The sequence below is a fragment of the Fusarium proliferatum genome (assembly GCF_900067095.1).
Source record: "Fusarium proliferatum ET1 genome assembly, contig: FPRO_scaffold018, whole genome shotgun sequence".
NCBI lineage: Eukaryota > Fungi > Ascomycota > Sordariomycetes > Hypocreales > Nectriaceae > Fusarium > Fusarium proliferatum.
In genome coordinates, this window is record NW_022194807.1 from 261245 (window position 1) to 282863 (window position 21619).

Sequence of the window (21619 nt, forward strand, 5' to 3'; positions counted from 1 at the left end):
TAACATAACATAAAGCCCAGCGAATGTTGGAGACACATTGTTTACGAAAACACGAGGCTATCAAATCTTTGAATTGACATGCACACCCTAGCACTGACTATCGTAAATTGTACGAGACCACATGTCCGTTATGAGTAGACGCCTAAATTACTCCGCCAAACTGTCACTTTCCCAATCGAATGGCACTTTCACTAACGCCATCAACCCACAAACATTCTTCAAAATGCACTCCCTACCCGTTCTAGTACTGAGGTCGAACCACTTTGTGGCCGTAATCCTGAGTGACTGCGACGGTATAACCCCGAGTTTCAACTCCTCTATATAGCCAGCCTCCATATCGAACTGAAGAAAACACACATAGTTCCGTGTAGCGTTTATGATGGTCACACTACTTAGTCAGTCGCTAGATTGACGAAGGATAAATGTACACACCTTCCGTCCTGGAACTCATCCAGTGGATCAACTGCTCTTGCCAAGATAGCTTCACATGTCATCTGCGACAAGCACTCGTCCGAAATCACCGGCTTGCCCTCAATCACCTTGAGATTTCTCTTAGCTTCGAGTAGCGCAACCATATTCCTTGCCACTGTAAATCGGCCGTTCTCCTCTTCCACCTTTAGACAAAGCCCACCATCATCTATAGCCGTAACTTCGCCGCCCAAGTCTAGAACTTGCAGACTCATACGCTGACGTGTATCTCGGAATTCAATTATAGGCGTTGACCCAGGAAGCTGCGTGTAGTAGAGAATGTGCCGCATGACGCATGATATGAGCCTCACAGTATTGTCCTCTGGTGGAAGATCCCGAGTCGGTGCTTGGTCGACGTAGCCGATAGATGAGTCGGGCGTCCCTCCAAGCAACTTGCTGGTAGGGCTGCTGGAGCCGATTTGAAGAGTACCTGAATCAACAAAATCTTTGCAGTCCGTATTGTACCTCAGTCTCTTGCTCTCTGGAGTGCCTTCATTATTTGTAGGTATAGCGTCTTTAATAACATCTAAATCGGCCACACCCGATCGCCGTGCTTTCACAGCCGCTACCGTAGCCCAGACTTGCCCCAGCGATGTGCCGTATTTGTGGACCAGGTAATGTTCGCTTTGACCCAGGTCGTTGGGGTCTGGTCCTTGGAAAAAGTTATCTATCTGCCGCCTAGCTTCATCTGATATGCTGTGATCAAATGTAATGTGATCATTCTTGTACCCCGGGAGGAGAGTGTCCTGTGCTGGTGAGATGACGACATGGCATGTGAAGAGTTGTTCGCGGCCCCAATTACTGGCGGGAGTTTGCAGGTTGGACAGAGAGAAAGTGAGATCATTTGCTGGCTCAGATTGGAAGGACGAGCGATATGCACGTTCTGATCTTATGGCATCGAAATACGGCTTTGACATCTTGAGCGGGGGTTGAAAACCTTGGGAGGTCTGTATTTCCCCTCAGGCCTAAATGTGGTGCACTCGATGTGCGGTATATTTGCACTAACCTCTTAGCATTATTGAGGGCCCGGCCTTCTGACTGATATTGATAAGTCTGAAGTACTTACCCGCCAGGACCGAAATTGGTATAGCTCTTTAGTCGCTTCGTGGCTAAAATCAGAACTGGCACCATTGGCCCACTCAACCAGTCGGAAATAGGTGAGTCCGTCTCCGCCCTTTGCATGTCGTTGTAACGCGTCACGTCATGACGTGCAAATTCATCCGCCCAACCACAATGCAACTGCCAACGACAAAGTCCCTACACAGACTAAGCATCGAACATCCATGGTTCGCCGTGCATCCTCTGCTCTGGACATCGCAGCATCTGCGTCTCCTGGGCTTTCAATTCCAGCACCTTGACTCTGCTCTGCCTCCCTCTACCTCATCCTTAATGGCTGCCGACAAGATCCTCACAATGCATTCCCGCAACCTAGCAAATATAGACTCACCGGTTGTCAAGTCAGTATCCGTTGGTCATTTACTGCGCTGCAAAGATAGTCCCTTAGAGAAAGTAAATGGCTCGCCTCCTTTCACCTTCGCCGGGCGCGACGTGCATTCACCAGACTGCGATATCTTCCAGGTGAGCACAACGAGTACCCAACAGCGGCCGATCATTGGTTATTATCACTATGACAAAGTCACTCGAGAACGTCAACGAGTGCTGAGGCCAAAATCACATCCTGGCGATGGCTGCAATTATCCCGTATCGAAAATGTATCAGCGCAAATTGCGGACTGTTACCCCCCCGCTCTGGTTTGAGGATTTGTATTTGGTCTGTGTTTTGTTGTCCTTGGCTCAATTGCAATGGCGGAAGCGTCGAACGCCACGACCGAAGACCTTCATGGTGAGTCTACCCCCTTCTCCGGTTTTACTCATTCCACTGACAATTCTGAGGCGCGGTTGCTTGTAACCAATAAATCCGACACCACATTTGCGCACATCTTTCAAGCTGATATACCCCACGAACTCCTCGATGCCCTCAACGATCCGATACTTGACATGGAGAGCTTTATGTGGCCAATGATCGAGCATCTTCGGATCCCATTTCAACCGTATGCGAGCTTTGCCAAACGGATTATTTTGCAGTTGGTGGGCTATGAGTACAGTCCTGCTGTCGAACCTCAAGCTGAGGTAGTGCAACGAGGAGAGAAGCGGAAGCGTGATGAGTCGGATGCTGTGGGACAAAGGAGGAATGTAAGGAGCTGGGACTCGATGCAACCTGCAGCAGTGTCAATGGCTAACAGATCGAGGTTTATCAACACAATCAAGTCTGATTCAATCGTATGCTCGACTTTCGAGACTCAAGCGGAAAGCCGCAATTCGCTCCGTGGCCTCGGACAAAAGACGAAGAACGCAAGCCAATATCGCTACAAATCGCATCACTGGAGTATCCCCACGGCCGGGTCGTCACAGCCAACTGCCACAGCCGGGTGCGGTTCGGCCAGCTCGGAGCAGGGGACATTGGACCCGTTGGAAGTGCCAAAATGTTCCTGAGTATGATACTCCGTGGGTGTTGGGTGTCGCAGATGGTAGCTTTCATGGCACATCAGCTTCGTATCCACCTCAACCAAGGAGCACGTGGCGGCGGTGACACGGCAGAGCGTCTCCGATGATTGCCGCGTTTCGGTGCCATTCCAGATGCCTGGGAGCAGAGTGAAGAACCATTTAGTAGCGGTTAAGTTGGAACTATCCGCCAAGCAACCCCATGTTTCCTTTTTGTCACAGCAACGTGAACAATAGGCTGATTGAAGACTGCAAGTCTGGCTGGTGAACTCAACCATTATGGGGCAGAAACATGAGGCCTAATTTACCATGATATTGACATACAGGCAATTTGACAAGCTGTTATTGGGAATGGCCGACGCTAGCGAACCTATGCCTTTGCCTGCTCCTTCCAGGTCGAACAAGGCACGAAGCCGCTTCGCCATCGAGATTTACGACGCGGGCCTAAAGGGCGATGAGACTGTCATACAAGCTGTAGCATCCAAGAATGCTACCTGGCCATTCATGCTGGGCGAAGTATGCGCCATACGAGGGGAAGAAGTGTGATAGACCTTTAGTGGATTGGTGCAATGGCGCGAAAAACTAAGCCAGAAGGCCTCATCAAGTGTGTCGAGTCTGCATGCTGAGATGGGTCCTTGGAGAGCTTTTGTACCTTCCTCACTTCTGGGCTGTCATATTCTTTGATGGTCACTCACGGTGATAATGCTCACTCAGCGAATATCTTGGTTCTTACCTGATCTCGTATGTTATGGCGATGTGAAAGGCATCGTAATAAGCCCGAGAGATGGTCGCATCATCGTTCCCTTCACACGTGAGTAGGTGTGATAACCTCTGCACGTGCTGGAGCATCCCGAGCGACGTAAGAAATACTGCCAATCCATCGCCAGTGGCGTGGTTAAGTGCTTGGGTTTACATCAAGCTTCTGTCACTCTTGCGGCCAGCGGCTGGCAAGAAACAAAGGTTACGGATACAATCAAAGCGGAATTTATCTTGAAGGACATGATGACAAGGCTCATGATTCCAGCTGCAAGAGGGCCTAGGTTCTTCTCAAAGATCTTTCGAAAAAGGTGCAGACAGGCAGATTCAGGCATTGTGGAGGATAATTGTTGAATTTCTACTATAATCCACTGTCAGGTTCAAAAGAGCCACGATCTTGATATCTCAAATGAAACAAGGATACGGGGTAGTATACTTAAGCAGGAACAGATGGAGAAGAATAAAATTCATTTCGACGAAAAATGAGTGCGACACCAACTCGAGAATGGCCCCGCACGAAAAGTCTCACGGTGGGCCTCCCGCGTACTGACCGGCTGGTGCTAGTTTCGCTTCATGCTACGATATCACTCTTATTATTATGCATATGTGCCACGCAATCATGACCTATTGGACAACCGTCGAAAGGCGCAGTCGTATCCTCCAGTGTCTGAAATTTATGTGAAACTGATGTACAATGGAGAGATTTCTGAGTTCCAGCCAACAGGTTGTCTAAAGGCTCAGGTATAGCTTTGCTGCCTAAGATGCCAGGCATCCAGGCTAACCGGGTTGCATCCGCCACAGATTTTCAGCCGCTGCTCACCTTTGCCAACACGCCTGCTTCCTGCATCTTTTGAACATCAATGAACCTGAGCCTTACGAGGAGGAATTTCTGCAATTAATATAATCAGTGGCGTGATGTGCGGTAAAGTAACCTCGCTCAAGCTTTTCACTTCCAACTTAGCCTCGTCACCCTGCGAGAATCTTCGTCCGAGGGCCAGGTCTGGGTCACGACTCCGCCGCAAAGGGTTCATGACGGCCTTTTTCCTCATACAGCCGAACACCTGCCGTGGCCATCGATCTGTTGTCTTTTCCAAGAATAAAACAAAACGATAACATCTCTCTGAGAAGACGGTGTTTTCAATGACACTTTTCACGCAGGAAGTTCACAATACAGGGAATGGCGTAGTGGTACCCAATTCCAACATCTTACCAAAGCTATGCGACGAACAGCAAAATCTGGTGGACTTGATTCTATGTGGACGCAATGTTTTTTCCACCGGCTCAGCAGGCTGCGGAAAGTCTACTGTTTTAGAAGCTGTTGTCAAAGAGCTAAAAGCAAAGTACAAACGAGTTGACATCATTGCTCCCACTGGTCGGTCTGCACTTCTAGTACAAGGCATGTCGACTTGGTCTTACATGGGCTGGACACCCGACTTTCATAAGTATTCTCTGGAAAGATTGAAAAGCGAGGGATTTCGCACCTACGTCGCGGCTCGTCTGAGACGTACTGAAGTTCTTATCATTGATGAGATCAGCATGGTTGAGAATCATCATTTGGAGCGCATAAATATCTGTATGAAGGAAGTTCGATGCTGGGACTCAAATCTCAAAGGTCCTTCTAGCGATGCCCCTGCCTTTGGAGGAGTTCAAGTGGTTGTGACAGGAGACTTCTGCCAACTACCTCCTGTGAGACCATTCCAGTTCTGTTTGAACTGCGGACTGGAGACAAATCTCGATAGTGATGGACTTAAGTATAGCTGCCCTGAAAACCACGGGCCGTTCAGGGACGAAGACAAATGGGCCTTTCGGAGTGCTGCTTGGGAAGAAGCAGGGTTTACTTACGTCAACCTTCAAAAAGTTCATCGTCAACATGATGCTTATTTCATCCAAATGCTTCAGAAGTGTCGATTTGGGATCCCATTCACAACAGACGAGATCACAACGCTGATTAATCATCCCCATAATGTTGATAAAGCAACAAAACTCCTCTGCACAAGGCGCGAGGTTGCCGAGATCAATTCGAATAGCTTTCGAAAGCTCAAGACCCCCGTCTACATGTACAAAGCTTTGGATGGTTTCGAATGCGGGCAAAAACAGCACTTGAAGTTCGACCGCTATACCACTCAAGATGCGGATGGACACTTATTAGCATGCAAGGACCACAGGCTAGAACAGAGCGTTTCATTGAGGGGAGGTATGCTTGTTATATTGCAGGTGAACCTTGACATTGAAGGCGGTCTCGTCAATGGAAGCCAAGGTGTTATTTATGGATTTGAAGAATTCGACCTTACGAAGTTTTTAGGTGGCAAGTATGACAGAGACGCGACGCCTTCGTTCAAACTGTTCAGTGGGGGACATGTAGCACTCAAGCGAAGACAAGTGACGGAATTCATGAAAGTTCAGCAGAAGGCAACACGAGGACGTATGGGACCGATTGCAAAGACGTTCTGGCCACGAGTGCTGTTCCACAATGGAATGAAGTGCACTATATATGCTGCATGTCTTGTCAATGCAATCGGTGACACAGAACCATACTCCTTCTTGCACAGAACCCAAATTCCTCTGATACCTGGTTGGGCAATGAGCGTCCACAAAAGCCAGGGTATGACCCTAGACCGTGTGATCATAGATCTGTCCAAAGCTTTTGTGGCAGGCCAAGTTTATGTCGCTTTATCAAGAGCAACAGGCCTTAAAGGTCTCAGGATTGACGGCGATAGAGAAGCACTTACGGCATCGTTTGAAGGTGACAGGTCTGTGCAGGACTTTTTGAAGAATAAATTCGGGATGACTCATGTCCTTCAAAGCACTGCTTCAACGCAGCAAGCAGAGCTGATCAAGAGCTCGCCTTGTAGATAGAGATTCCGCAGTCTCTGAGAAAGACACGCCGGCATACGCGATTTAGCAATGAACTGGAGGCTGCCATTGGAGACATGGAACAAGGTCGCTTGCTGAAAGGGAAAGCAACCCCAGCTTGGCTAGGTGGACGCTTTCTGCTAGTCCTAGTGCTGCCGCGGCCCACTCCCAATGTGCCAGACACGACGTTATTCCGCCGAACTGGTCGTTGTGGACGGTAGTTGGCAGGTTGCGTAGTATCCAGCCCCCGTCGAAGATTATTCCAGATGTCATCATCTGCCCCGTCAATCTGCATCTTTGTTCATGTCGAACTGCTCCAATGCGACAGCCCGGAACCGATCAAGTGCCCATACCCTCGTGAGGGACCGGCAGATGGTAAGGCTCAAGATGGAGCGACGGGTATTCTGCGCAATAAGCACCTCCCTCCCCGGATTATCTCCCCAGATCAAGCCACGCCGTCAAGGCCTTGTCGGTGGGTGGGTTGCTCTTCAGCTGTCCAGGCACCGAGACCTGCGACCAGCGACATCTCGAGTCTTGTTCAGCACTTAAATCGTTGACGAAACTGGTTTCCAACCTGCGCTCTGCGGTAGAACCTTGTGTTGGCTTATTGGGCTGGACCAGAGGCCGTCGTCGATGATGATGCGTTAGGCATGGCCCGTGGATGCCTACGAACGTCGCTAGTTTGTCGCTGAAGTTGGCAGACCAGCTCAACACATCATCCTCGTTCGCATCCCTGGGCCGTCCTTTCAACCGTCTTCAAGCAGCAGATCACTGCGTTCCTCGTACTGCTTTGGAAACGCCCGGGACGCTGCGTCAAGGCAGGCCACGCCTCCAAAGTATGCGTCATGAAAGCGGCGGGACCCGACACACATAGACCTAGGCTCGTCTTTTAGCACGTCGTCCACTTATTTGCCACGTTCGGAGGAGTTTGCGAAGCTGCTTGCGTCGCGCAGTCATGGGGTGTGTTGGAGCAAAGAGGCTATCGATCGGTGAGGCGGGGTGTGTTCGACAACAGCGTCATAGATTTGACACCAGATGGAGGCATCGGATTTACTGGCGAGGGCTGACTTCAGGAGAGGTTTGACAGTGTCAAAGGCAAATTCGTGGGGGATAACAGCAGAAATGGGTCTGAGGAGATCGCTTCGGAGGATGCCACGCCCGGTATTTGTGAGGAGCAGACGCGGGGCTGCATGGCTTAGCAGAGTGAAGAGGAGAAGGAGCGTGAGATATCGAATATCTATAGGCAGGCTAGTTAGATCAGTGCTGCAACAAGGTTTGGTCGCCACGCCTATACAAGTTCATCTAGAGCATCAGGAGCGGAAGCGCTCCGGACGGGGTAAGTGAGAAGATAAATTGGGAGAGTAACGTTCTACGATGGCATTCCCGTGATGAGATCCACACTTAGCCAATCATAGTGCGACGCTTGATGAACCCGGTCTTCCCGTAAGCGCGCACGGATCACAGAATATGCTAAGCCAGCGATTGTTGATTGGCTGTATTCGATCCACTCCTTCTCGCTTGAGGGCGGCACTGATAACTGATGAACAATCGGGGTTCAGATAGGAGAAGGCTTTTTCTCTGTTGACTTCCACGAAATAGAATGCCACCTCTGAGATCATGATAGCCGCGGATCCACATTATACACAGCACAATCAAGATCTGGCGTCTGTTGTTTTTCTTGATTCGATATTACGAACTTTGCCGAGGACACCCAATCAATTGGCGCCACTTTGAAAGGCCAGGCTCGAGCCGGTAGCCAATCTTGGGAATTGAAATCGCGTCCCGGCATTATCAGGGATGTCAAATGGCCACCGCTACTCAAACCCGTGGGGCGAAAAGACGAGCATTATCCCAACTTGAACATCAGGAAACCGCCTTCAGTGAGCCCTATGACGCGGGCAAAGATGGGGATTTTCTCAGTGATAAAGTCAGTGGTAATGGTGGACACCATAAAAAACGGAAGCAACCAACGGGGATGAAACAACAGCAACAACAACAAGAGCAAAAACAACCAGGCTGGTGGCCAGAGGAGTATGCACCTGAGAACCCAAATTGCCCCGTCATCGTTTCAAGAATGAACAAGGTGATCAAAAACTGCAAGGGCGCAAAATACCCAGTAGAAAACATATGGGACGACGACGGCTTTATGGTCAAGGCAATTCAGCAAGCTAAGTAAACCACAGTCACGCAAAGAACATTCAGCAGACTTGAGTATCCATTTCCTCTCGGAAAAAGCAAAAAAGGAGTCGCCAAAGCGGGCCCTGAACTTCAACGGAACAGCAGCAATGTTACCGGAAGCCATACGCAACACGTGGCCACAGATGCTCCTGCACTCCCTCTACCAGACCAAGACGGCTCGGATGAATCGCCTCTCAGCAGTAAAGACTCGATGTCCGGTTCTCACAATGACAAACTGAGTAAATCACCGAATCGTCCTCTTTCTGTTGACAGCGACAAGAGCTTTCCTGCCCTTCCGACACTACCTCCAGTGTCCGAAACCATATCCCACCTCAGGGGCAGCGACTGGCTCACAGACAGTGATATGTTGCGCTGTGTGGAGCTCTTGAAAGCCTCTAATGAATGGCATATTTTCGATCCGGGATATCCCTCTGAGGAGTCCAAATTGTCCGGGACAAACAAGATTTCTGCAAATAACCTGATCTTCTTCATCAATGCCAAGCACCACTGGTCGCTTTGTCATCTAGACAGACAACTAGGGCAGCTCAAGCATTATAATCCTCTTCCGTGGAAGATGCCGGTTGATGTCCTGAAGTCATGGATACTGGAACAGCCGAGAATTGGGCCTACTGATGGACTCAACATTTTCGAAGAAGTATGGGCGCGGTTTGATCAATGATTGTTCTGTTCTTGGAGCTAACACTCAGCAGAAATGTCCCCAACAAGAAGACGGCTTCAACTGCGGTATCTTCACTCTGGCTATCTGCCAGGCTCTGGTGAATGGGAATCCTATCCCATTGGAAGTCGATGCCAATAACCTTCGCAGTTTCTTTGCCAAACAGCTTGAGAGTCCTATAAGTTCGGAACTTGCCAAGCCCTCCAGCGAAGCTGCATCTCTTGGAGTGCCACGAATAGACTGCCGACCGTTATTTGAGCAGAGCCATTCCGACGCCGACAACTTTGGCTTCCTTGACAACTCTGGAGAGCATGACATGAAAATTTCTGACACCCTAAATTACTTGGACAAATTTGAAAAGTGTTTGGGAAAAGCAAACGCCAATCTGACAGAAGATATGAAAGCCCTTGAGAAGCACAAGGGCAAAGTGGTAGAAATGTTGCAAGAACAAGATGCACTTGAACAAAAGCTGGAAAACGAACAGAGGTTGGCAGCTGATCTCGCGGGGAAGGTTGAGCAGTCACAGATTGATTATAAAGGAGCGTGCGAATGGTTGAACCAACACGGCACGGGGCGCATTGTTGAGCCTGCGAATACATTGCTCAATAAGATCATAACGGATGCCAAGTCGATGATTCAGTCATCGGCAGCAGATATCGAGTCATGCAAGGAAAGATTGGAAAGCATGCAAGCAAATTGCGACGAATACAAGGGTACGATAGAAAAGCTACAGGTCGAAATCATTTCTAGCACCAGACAGAGAGATGTGATAGAGGAGAGGGTTAAGAGACAGAGAGAGAATTTAGCACATGTAGATGAGAAATTTGCCAAGGTTGCGGTGCTGCGGGGTTTTACTAAATGTAAGAATTAGACGGGCAAGATGCTGTAAGGAGTATATTAATATGCAAAGGTTTGCAGTTGAGATTTGTGGCTGAGAGCTTATTCTGGCGGACAGAACTTAGTAAAGTAGATAATAGTTGAATGTTATTATTAGTAAGATTCTGGAGTGATAAAACCCTGGAGTGATAAAACCCTGGGGGAATAAATTCTGAGGCGATAAATTCTGGGGCGGTAAATTCTGGGGCGATAAATTCTGGGGCGGTAAATTCTGGGCGGTAAATTCTGGGCGGTAAATTCTGGGGCGATAAATTCTGGGGCGATAAACTCTGGGCGATAAATTCTGGGGCGGTAAATTCTGGGCGATAAATTCTGGGGCGATAAATTCTACGCCGATAAATTCTTTGAAACTAACATGCTGTCGTCAGCATTCGCTTTCTTGGCTTCTTCAACTTCTCGTTCACCATGGGCTTAATGCGCTCATTTGACATGTGACTTCTGCGTTAGCCTCTTCGGTTTCAACCTGTCGTCTTCGGTCCGGGATTATAGCGACGGTTTTATCAGGTGGGATGTCCAATCAAATTTGCGAATCCAAACCGACTCGAGACTCCACGATCGTGATAATTTTCATAAAAGCTCAACATTAGACACAGGTATGTTATTGAGTGACTATTTTAGCCTTCTGATAGTTAGATTAGTGGCCGTACTCGCTGCCATACGGCTTGTACGACACCGTCTTCGTGAACTAATATCACTCCACCAATCTTGGCATGCGCATCGAAGTTCTTACTGATCTTCCTTCTACCACACCATCAAAGTCCATATTGTCCAAGATGAAGGTGAGTGTTCATACCAAGGTCAGAGTCAGGGGTACGACCATAGAAGGAAGTATCCGCCGTCTTCATTACATAGTCACGCGCTCGCTAGGGTACTGACAACTGACCAGTGGGAATTTGTCTCGTACATCCCCTTGAGCCACTCTCAACCGGTACCCTGGCTGCTCAGATCTTGACTTCGGGGCTACTCGCAAGGGATATCAATCCCAGACGCCCTGGTGGCATTTCAGGCTATCGTGACGGTCTCCTCTGTCTTCCGACTGCCAGCCCTCACTGTCAAGCGACAAATGAAACACTTGCAGATTTTCAATTATCGTCTGCGCGATACTACAGCCGTGTTCGTCCCCGTTTGGCACAAAGCGCCCAAGATCCAATTCCCTAAGCGTTTTCGCATGTCTGACAAGGTAGTCTTCGAGCTCGCGCTCCTGGCATCCCACCCCCACGAGAGTGAATCTCTTCAATAGAGGAATAGTGACATTGCAAAGGATACCCGTCGATCTGCTGGTTTCGTCGTAAGTTTCAAGACTAAAATCAGACAATGCTGGAATCTGACGGAGAGACTTGTCGAGGCTTATCCGTTTGCTGAACCTTTGATCAACGTAGAGGTGAAAGGAGCAAAGGTTGACAACTGGAAGGCATTCCAGTCGATGCAGTAGCAGACAGGGGATGAAACAACGGGCATTTTGAGCAAATAACCGAGTAGAATTATTGATTTCTCCCATCTGTAGCTTGCAAGCAGATATAGTAGGAATGAATGGTATCATGCTCTGGGTGGATCGGGATTTGGCCCTCAACTCTGCCCATGGAGGTGATCTTTGTTGACTTGACAATTTTTGGTAAAGTGAAAGTACGAAACTGTGGAGATTGGGTTTCTGTACAAGTCTCGTAAGGCGAGAAACCGTTGAAAGAGTGAGGAGATTCACTACATCGCGTTTCTCAACCATGATATTACGGGTATCCAGATAGGAACAACGAACAAAGAGAGCGTGTGCTAGATTATTCAGAAGTCTGCATGTCAGTCGAATATGGAGAACATCTGCTCGTGGGAGATCTGAAAGTATCATGGATATCGTCTCAGGAGGTAAAGAGATCAGAGAAGGAGCCATTCTGTTGTCTAGTCACTTGCCGCTGATAGCTGAAATGTAAAGGGGCTAAAAGAAAGGACTGTGCGTTTCTACGGGATAGTGTGAATTTATGATGCCTTGCTTAATTAAATAGCTCATGCATTAATGGGGGCGCATTATTACTATCAGCTAATGGCGGTATCCGTACTAGCGTTTAATCGAACAACGTCAGCAAGTCAGTCACGGGGTCCGTCAGTCACGCGTCACGTCGGTCCTTAGCAAGGCTAGCCGTCATGGCACAGTATACATACAAATTTCCCATTATGATGTTCCATCAACAAAGTAGCCAAGCTTTTCGGTCATTTTTTTCTCACGGCCAATGTAAACTAGTCACTAATTGATTTCTGTTCTCTGTGGGCTTGTATTTATGCCGTTGTTAGTAAAAGTAACGAAGATTAGCGGCAACTCTGTCATGACATAAAGCGTCAATCATGTAGAGAGCTGACCATCGACATAGTGGTGTTTTCTTGAGCCAGTAAAGGCCTGTACTGGTAGATGAGTTTTAATTATGTGCCAGCTTACTAGCGTCTTATATGACATACTTTGGTAAAAAGTCGCTACTTTTGATCATCTTTCGTCTTTCAAAGGATTGGGTTTTGATGATGCAATCAGGGCTATAAGAGGAGCAAACAATTGTCGAGGGACGGCGTATTCAATATCCCCCTCTCGTCTCTATAGAAAGTAACATCTAAGCAATACTATAGCAAAAGGGCCTCTAAACCTGCACACTACACAGGGCTCCTACCAAATGTCTCGTTTTGCCGGCAACACATGATTATAAAATCGGGTGAATTCCCAAACGATCACACTCGAGGGCAATCACATTTAGCACATACCATGAAGGTTGCCATAGAGGAGGAGACGGGTATAGTGTGGAGATTATTAGTGGAAGTTTAGGGTTGAGGGATACCCAGCCTTGCTTTTGGAAACATCAATCTCTTGGATGTAATACATAATGTATAGTCAGCGATGGTCTCCCACTGATATTGCATAGGAGGGAATACGTAGAGGGCAGGCATTAAGCGCGATGTGTTTGCATCATCTGATCTCAACGGAGCAACAATTAAGCCTGCCTGGGTTTGGCCGTGAATCAGTACAAAGAATGCTTTGTTATTTTCTCGGTTTTACCCCCTGCTACCCTGCTATGAAAGAGAGTAGGTACGATGTGGATAGCATCAGCCTCTTCTAACATGGCAATTCACAACTTTATAGAGGATTGGTAAGAATACCCAATTGCTCCAGCAAGATCTTAGCAAAATCCTTCTGGGCTAGGCTGCGCAACTTTGCGTGACGAGATTCCTTTGCAGGGTAAATTGGGAGAAACATTACAAAGATCGGCGCCTATCATGTTCACTACCAAATACTGCTTTGCTATATATTTCTTAGTTCTCAAAATACCTAATATAATTACTACTTTGTTAATTTTGCTCCCTGGCATTTTCTGCACCTATTTATATTTTTCTTTGAATGCTGTTTAACCCCATCAACGCATAGTACTCTGGCTCCTGTGAACTGCTTACTTTCTCTTCTTAGTGTCCTGTGCTTTCTCCTCTGATGCTCGTATAGGTTTCCGAAGTGTTTGTTGCATAGTTTGCATTCCCCCCCCTTGTTCTTAGCATTTGAGCATTGGGCATCCTGCAGAATGGGCCGTTCTTGTCTATCTTCAGAATCGGTGGTCCTTTGGCTCAAGTTCGCCAAAGTGCTCTTTGCAGCTTGCCCGTCAATCTGCGTTCCATTATTTGCTGGCGGCTGAACATTGTAATCGTGTCTGTTGACAAGGTGAAGATTGAAATCTGCCTGGGCTACCTCTTCACCACACTCAAAACATGTGACTGGTTTGTGATGTTCGTCTACGTGGATTCGGACTTGTGGTCCAGCAATCACATCGTCACAGAAGCAGCATTTCTGCCAACCATGACTGGCTTGGAGGTGAGATGGCATATCTGCTGTTGTTTGGAATTCATTGCACTCTGAACATCTTATCATTTTGCAATGATATTCCATGATGTGTTCTTTAAGCAACTCAAGGGGAAGAGGGTAAGTTGTGCAAAACAAACAATCCTTCATGCCATGTTTGTCACGTAAATGGTCATCATATGCATCTTCTGTGACCATCGATAAACATTCGTCGCAAGATCTCAGCTCATGCTCTTTCTCATGGTCAGCAAGAGCAGCGTCGCTGTGTGCGAGATAGCCGCAATAAGGGCATTCCTCCCATGAATGGTAATTGAGTAGGTGACGACGATAAGCCCACTCTTCAATGATGCATCCGCACTGCGGGCATTCCTTCCAAACATGCTGGCGCATGATATGGTCAAATTTAATTTGAGGACCGCACCCGTCACATGCACAGAGCTTGTGCTCCATTATCAGATGGCCGTCAACCTTGCTGCTAGCCATCGACTTCTGGCAAACAGGGCATACTCGTTGCCCATGAAAGTTACTTGCGTGATCGGCAAAACTTTGAGACGCCGGATCGCAGCAGTCCCAACATTGAAGTTCATGCTGATACTGGAGATGTTCTTTCATGCCACTAAGAAATTGATAGGTATGGCAAAACAGGCATCGTAACCGTTCATGTTCTTTCGCTTCTTTAAGATGTCGAAAAAGCCTCCTGTGGCTCGCCAAGTTTGAGCCTTCAGGACATTCAGGACACTCAGGACATCGCTTCCCAGAATGGTCTGTTTCGATGTGGGCGATTAGGCTGCATTTTGCCACCAGAGTTGGGCAGAATGGGCATTTATGGTAATCTCGGTGCTGTCCTATTATGGAGATTGGCATGGTTTCCTGACATATTGCACATTCTTGGTGTTGATGAGCCACCTCAAGGTGATGCAGGCGAGCTTCCAAAGCAATCGGCTTTTGGCAATATTGACAGAGCATTTGTTCATGCTCCCCAACATGGGACCCTAGAGAGTACTGTTTTATAACCATAGAGCACTCTTTGCAGCTGACAAATTCCGAACTAATACTTGGCGTTAAAAAAGGATTTTCTTTCTTGCTAGAGTCGAATGTCTGAGGCCAATGGTAAAATTCTCCAATGGCAGCCCCCAGGCATCCTCTAGCTAGGCATTTTTCAAGATAATCCTTTGCATCGACGATATGACGGACCTGGGGAAATCGGCTTTGTGTCTCAAGAGAACAATGATCTGGGTGACGCAAAAACACTGCTGCACGGTAGGCGGAGCGTATCTGGTTTTTGTCAACTGTATGAATAGTCGATACGCTAATACCTAATGCGTCAAAAGGGTTAAATATCATATTAGTGAAGGTAAAAGATAATAAGTCGAACTGATTGAGGAGGTGGAATTGAGGAGGTGGAATTGAGCAGGTCGAAATGAGGAGGTGGAATTGAGGCGGTGGAATTGAGGTGGTAGAATTGAGGAGGTGGAATTGAGGAGGTGGAATTGAGGAGTTGGAATTGAGGTGGTGGAATTGAGGTGGTGGAATTGAGGCGGTAGAATTGAGGCGGTGGAATTGAGGTGGTGGGTGGAATTGAGGTGGTGGAATTGAGGTGGTGGAATTGAGGTGTTGGAATTGAGGTGGTGGAATTGAGGTGGTGGAATTGAGGCGGTAGAATTGAGGTGGTGGAATTGAGGTGGTGGAATTGAGGCGGTGGAATTGAGGCGGTGGAATTGAGGCGGTGGAATTGAGGTGGTGGAGGGGATATTTTATATCACACACGCTGCACGTGCAAAGTGGGGTTGATGATTTGCGGTTTGATAAGTAATACACTTATCCATTACGCGTTCCGCCATCCCTGTCACTGACAGCCCGCTGGGCAATCTCCCCTTGGTTTGGGGTATCCTGGCGTGCATCGTACTCGGTGAGTGCGCTTTAGTAGTGTACGTTGCCTTCTATTGAGCCCCAAGAAATTTATCTGGTGGTTACTATACTCTGATGCTTTCAGTTTATCCAATATGGCTTGACATCATTTTCGCTGGGCTCTCGGTAGCTGAGGCATACAAATTCTGGTTGAAACGTCTCAACGTCTCAACCTGCTGACCATCACTAAGTGTCTGCCAAGATCATCACAATGCCCAGATAATGTTGGGGACTCAAATCATCTCTACGTTGCTTGTTTTGGCCACGGTTGGGGACTCAGGGGCCAGTCACGAGATGAGAGCGCGCTTTTTCGACCGAGTATTGCCAAAAGCCGCCGTGCTAGTCATTGATGATACGCTATCTTTGGCTAGTGATGGTCATCGAAACCGTGAAACTGGTGCTTGAGTTGATACGACGGCCACTCGCTACCACCTTGCGAGTCGAGTGTCATCCCACAGATCCCGTTTCATGTATTCAATCTCAGCAGTGATATGTGCAGCAGCTTGATTTGAGAGGCTGCTTCTAACAACTGGACGCCGTGGCCTAAGGGGAACAATCAATAGTAAGTAACTGCAATCTAGTCTAGCCAGTAGATATGGTAACATTCGTTTGATATGCGCAGGGCCAATTAGAACTAGCACTAACATCCTGTTTTGTTCTCATGCTTGTTTCGTACATGGAAAAACCTCCCGGTTGACGGCCTCATTTCTCCACATCGAGATGCTGATTCCCCTGTCCCATTACGTGCTGTGGCTGGAATCGAACCAGTACTCCCAGCCACAGTGTCGCAGCTTAATTTGGTGGCGGTGCACTACCCACTTGGGACCAGATGCCGTAAGATAGGGTAGGTACACAGGAAGGATCCGAATACAAGCCAAGCTCAAGACAGAGCGATCATGACCACATTCCCTTTCAGTAGCCCAGTATGTCATTCTAAAGCACCTTATTTCCTTGTCGGTTTTTTATTTCTACGCCGTGCTATATGCGATCATTTTGCAAGTTTCTGGGATTGGCTCCAGAGCTGGGCCAACGAGAGTCCGAGCCTCCTCTTCTTCCTCAACCCACTCCCCCATCTTCAAGCCAGGTCTCTCGATCTGGTTCCCAAGCCCAATCGCAATCGCAATCTGGTATTCCCGGCGAGGAAGAACGAAAGCTTCCTCCAGGCAAGTCATCTTGACTTCCAGTCATCGGTCAGAAGAGCAGCCTGATGAGCCTTGAGGTATATTCTAGCCCAGACCTCTCACAGCACTGACGAAGGACTGCAGGAAATGTGATAAAAGGCCAATCTAAAGAGATTATAGCAGGTTGCGGAGAGAATAGAAGCACCAACCTAGAGAAATCTGTTGAAACGGGGCCACCTGACATGATCAGATTCGCATTCGACGTTGGATGTTCACTAAGAGGACAGTCTTTGGTAAATCAAGGGTCCCGTTCATTTTAGGGCGCCAAAATTCAGTAATAATAGACAAGCAGGTAAGAATTAGATAGTATTGCAGCCTGAGGATTAATCAATTACCTCGTAAGTTTCGATCTCATTTTATTATCGATTTCCCTTCTACCTTGGTTTCTCTACCATATTCCGTTACCGATCCGTTTCAAGACTCATGACTACTAAATAATGCTATTCCCTTGACGACTGATGCCGTTCCGTTTAAACGAGTTGATACCTCAAAAGCCACATTCCAGTGCAGCCAAGCCTCCTCTGTCAATGCGCGGAGGGGGGTTTAGATGAAAGCCTCAATTGAGGTTAATTATTCACCGGACGCGCCACATACGCCGCATTGGTCATACAGCTGAGAATGTTAGTACAACGCTTTATTAAACGGAATGGGGCTTGTGGGGACTCTTCTGGTGAAAATCATACAGCCCACACCATCTATAGTGGCACCAGCTGACGAAAGTTCCTCATTTACTGCCTTTCCGCCTCAAGCTATCGATCCTAACGCAAGCTTGCTCAAAACACTACCCATTTATCAGAACACCATCACTTGCCATGGCGGAGGCGGTAGGACTTGCGGTAAGTGTCATCACTATCGTTGATTTATCAGCCAAAGTTAATTCGACTTGTTGCTTCCAATACTTGACCGCGGTTGGAAACGCGAGGGCGGACCTCACTCGCCTCCAGAGTAAGCAGAATTAGAACATAGCCAGCGACCGATCTCCTGGCACGAACTCCGTCCAATGGAAATACTAGACAAAGTTCAGGCAGAGCAGCTGGCGGGAGGCAAGACGCCGGGAGCTTGGAGAGACTGAACTTGACTGAGCAGGAGGACGACCGCACACGCGGCAGTGATTGTGGCTGGATGAAGTTGAGAACTCAATGAGACCTGAGACGGAGCGGGGATCTCTGAGACACGACATACTGGACGAAGATGAGCTCTGAGAGAGGTTGCGGGAGAGCCCGGACACGCACTACTGGGTCTAGCTGAGCAGCCAGGAAATCACTGGGAAGACCTGGACACAGGCTTCTGGAACCAAACTGGAGCTTGGAAACTTTTGAGATTTGACTTATACGAATTCCGCGAAGACATTACGATTTTGCCTAAGTCTGAAAATCAGCTGGCAGGAACCACTCGGGAGGAATCTGGTGGCTGGAAGAGCTGGACTGAGAAAACCTGCGAATTTGAGCGCTGGAAGTCTGGCGGGGCCTGGCGCTGGAAAGGAGGCTCCGGGAGAACCTCAGACTTGGCCAAGGTCAAGCTTGTTATATAGGCTGGACTGTACTGGACGCCAGGACGGCAGCCAGGACACAGGCGACGTTGGACACGAAATTCTAAGACTTCGGACCCTAAGGCTTAGGGTCTGTGATACGCCGTGAGTCACTCCGGTCAACTCAAAGCCTGAGACATCCCGAAAAATCATTTGGCTCTGAGCCACTTTGAGAAATTTGAGATTCAGGCCCAAGCCCAATAGCAACGCCCCAAACTTCAATTATTACCAGCACCAGACCTCCAGAACTTTGACTACGACAACTCCACGACATCTCTCCAGGCGCTGGGACTTAGCCCCCCAGACCGGCCGCTACAGCTGAAAGCGCCTTGACTCACCTGTTTCATGCCACCAAGTTTTGGGAGTCACCATCGGCGGATACTTACGTAACTCTGTGGATGACAGAAGTCGCTGCGGAAACGACTTTAAGACGCCCAAGCAAGAGACACCCTTTCTATGCCACCGGAGAAAGAGCGAGTACGAAGACACCACCTGAGCGACGCCAAAGAAAGTTGATGGGAAACAACTTCTGGCGAGATTCTGGTGGTAGGCGCGAAGTTACGTTGGAGAGAGACCGAGAGCATAACAACAACTTCAACCCCGCTCAGTGAACTTTGATCCTTCATCATCCTTCATCATCTCCCACCAGCTGACGAAACTTGTCTGCCATCATTCCCATCACATACACTCGCTTCTCATCAAACACAACACTCCAATCCCATGTCCCGAGTTCTTGGTGAAGATAGCACCGACTCCAGTTTTGGCACTCCTACACAAACGGCCACCTCTGCCTTCACTACCCTCAGAACACCCAGCCCAGAAATTTGATCATCAGATTCATCACGATACGTTGAGCACCCACCTTCCGGCGCTTTACCCAGCTCTACTCGTATCTTTGACCCTGCTCGTTTGACGTCGGTTGCGTCGCCCTCTCTAGACTTTGCGGAAGTCCCTGAGGAACGGACTGAGTTGAGCATCTCCAGGACGGAAACATTTCGAGACACGATGAGTGCTACTGGTCGCGGTGAGATATTCTTTTCGGGGAAGCAAGAAGATTGCAAACCCAAAATCTTCCTCAGGCACGTGAGAAAAGTCGTCAAGCGTGAGAATCCAAATCTGGAGCTCCCAGAAGAGGGGGAACTGGAGAACATGTTTCTGGTGCAAGCAGTTCACAAGTGCCTGCGAGGAAAGGCGCAGCGGTGGTTTGAGGAAGAACGGCTGGGGGAGAAATCCTTTGCGGAGATCTCACTCCAGTTTGAGGAAAAGTTCAGCAAACCAGACACGGCAGTGGACAGCGCGCTCATTGCAGAGGCTCACCAGACCGCGAGGGCCCCCACTGAGTCACTATGAACTTTTGTGGACCGAACCAGCAGGCTACAGGCAGACCTTGTTGACGAGCTTCATACTCCGAATAGACGACAAGGACAAAGACCAGCGCCTCCAGGAACGAATTCAAGACAGACTGTACTCCCGAAACAAATGGATCAATGCCGTTGCTGGCCCGAGCCTCACTTTCGACGACGTGCGAAACCTCATCTAGGACTGCCGGAATGCTGCCTCAGAAACTTTGCAACCTTTCGGTGAGGAGGGCGACAAGACAGAGCAGGAGAACTCCAACAAGATAATGATCGGCTCGAATCACGAAATGGCGAGACTCACATCGGAACTTGCTCGAGTTACACTACCAACCGTGAGAGGCAACAACTACTACACAAACAATGATAACAGAAGCGGAAACACTCAGAACTATACTGGAAACAACTCGGGACCTGTTCCAATGGGGACAGGAACGGGACTCGGAGATGACTTTATGCTTCAACTGCGGATTGTGGGGACACATGATGCCGCAATGTCGTGAACCGCGCGACAATCAGAAAATACGCTACAACCGTGACAACTGGCAAGAGAACAACAGAACATTGATGAGCATACGCAGGGCAGAGCTGAATAGTCTGGCAAACAGAAATCGTCAGCCGTGTGTGGCAAAGCCAGCTATGATGGGAACGGCGAGGCCCAGACTCTCAGCTGGATATCGCCAGCGACCCAACGATCAACTTGCGATGAACATTTCATGGCAGCGAGAGGGAACAAACTTTATCAGGAAGGAGGACAGATGCCCTGCACCCTGGCGTTATGACGAAGAGTCCCCCGGAGATAGCTCAGCGAGCATCAGCAGCGCCGTGCCATGGAGGTACGACGAGAGCTATCCGAGGCAATCGTTAGGTCTCCCGTGGACCGCTTCGACGTCAACCTCTGAATCTCTGGAGACTAGGGACTCTGAGAGAGTAACGGCGCCACTGGATCAGAAGAAAATTGACGCCTCTTCGAGACAAGTGATGGCGTTGACCACAGATCAGCTGGTAGTGAACGCCGCGACAAACGAGACGGAGGAGACTCAGCCGAAGCCCAAGAATCCCGCCGGAGTAGACAAGGGCAAGGGCAGAGGGAAGAAGACACCAATAGGAGATGAACAACTGAGGATGTGGCAGACACAGCTACGCGACAGCTGCAGGGGAACGCCGATCGCACCACGGGAAGACCCGTGACTGAGATGGAGGGCCCCCGAGTGGTAGAGTTGGGAGACGACGAGCAGCCTTTAGCGTCTCAGACTCAGCCAACTGATACAGACATGATAGCGGACATCACCGGGAGGAGTTCGAGAAGATGCTGTCACGTCTACAACCCCACCTGGAGCGACTGAGATTGCGAGACGATGATGGCAGAGCAGTTCCAGCAACGGAGAAGAAGCCACGACACGTGGAGAAGATTAGAGCAACCCATGAGTACCAAGTTCCACCCTTTGAGATTGCGCAGGACTTGAGAACGATACCATTCATATCAGTATGCTACAGCTGC

At 48.7% G+C, this 21619-nt stretch overlaps 7 protein-coding genes across 7 annotated transcripts; 5 read left to right on the forward strand and 2 right to left on the reverse strand.

The window, feature by feature from the left end:
* Window positions 1–392: 392 nt before the first annotated feature.
* On the reverse strand, window positions 393–1385 carry FPRO_14821 (uncharacterized protein; the record flags this gene model as incomplete). The annotated part of the gene is made up of 1 exon (XM_031224995.1): window positions 393–1385. One exon carries the CDS (start codon window positions 1383–1385, stop codon window positions 393–395), a length of 993 nt encoding a protein of 330 aa, XP_031090199.1.
* Window positions 1386–2178: 793 nt separating this feature from the next.
* On the forward strand, window positions 2179–2740 carry FPRO_14820 (uncharacterized protein; the record flags this gene model as incomplete). Its single annotated transcript, XM_031224996.1, has 3 exons — window positions 2179–2310; window positions 2361–2660; window positions 2717–2740. The coding sequence occupies 3 exons, from the start codon at window positions 2179–2181 to the stop codon at window positions 2738–2740; spliced, it is 456 nt and encodes a 151-aa protein (XP_031090200.1).
* A 2125-nt stretch (window positions 2741–4865) lies between these two features.
* Window positions 4866–6581, forward strand: FPRO_14819 (uncharacterized protein; the record flags this gene model as incomplete). Its single annotated transcript, XM_031224997.1, has 1 exon — window positions 4866–6581. The coding sequence occupies one exon, from the start codon at window positions 4866–4868 to the stop codon at window positions 6579–6581; it is 1716 nt and encodes a 571-aa protein (XP_031090201.1).
* A 1972-nt stretch (window positions 6582–8553) lies between these two features.
* FPRO_14818 (uncharacterized protein) lies at window positions 8554–10303 on the forward strand (the record flags this gene model as incomplete). Its single annotated transcript, XM_031224998.1, has 3 exons — window positions 8554–8750; window positions 8859–9411; window positions 9467–10303. The coding sequence occupies 3 exons, from the start codon at window positions 8554–8556 to the stop codon at window positions 10301–10303; spliced, it is 1587 nt and encodes a 528-aa protein (XP_031090202.1).
* A 3336-nt stretch (window positions 10304–13639) lies between these two features.
* On the reverse strand, window positions 13640–15490 carry FPRO_14817 (uncharacterized protein; the record flags this gene model as incomplete). Its single annotated transcript, XM_031224999.1, has 1 exon — window positions 13640–15490. One exon carries the CDS (start codon window positions 15488–15490, stop codon window positions 13640–13642), a length of 1851 nt encoding a protein of 616 aa, XP_031090203.1.
* Window positions 15491–19768: 4278 nt separating this feature from the next.
* On the forward strand, window positions 19769–20113 carry FPRO_14816 (uncharacterized protein; the record flags this gene model as incomplete). Its single annotated transcript, XM_031225000.1, has 1 exon — window positions 19769–20113. One exon carries the CDS (start codon window positions 19769–19771, stop codon window positions 20111–20113), a length of 345 nt encoding a protein of 114 aa, XP_031090204.1.
* A 491-nt stretch (window positions 20114–20604) lies between these two features.
* FPRO_14815 (uncharacterized protein) lies at window positions 20605–21309 on the forward strand (the record flags this gene model as incomplete). Its single annotated transcript, XM_031225001.1, has 1 exon — window positions 20605–21309. One exon carries the CDS (start codon window positions 20605–20607, stop codon window positions 21307–21309), a length of 705 nt encoding a protein of 234 aa, XP_031090205.1.
* Between the last annotated feature and the right edge of the window lie 310 nt (window positions 21310–21619).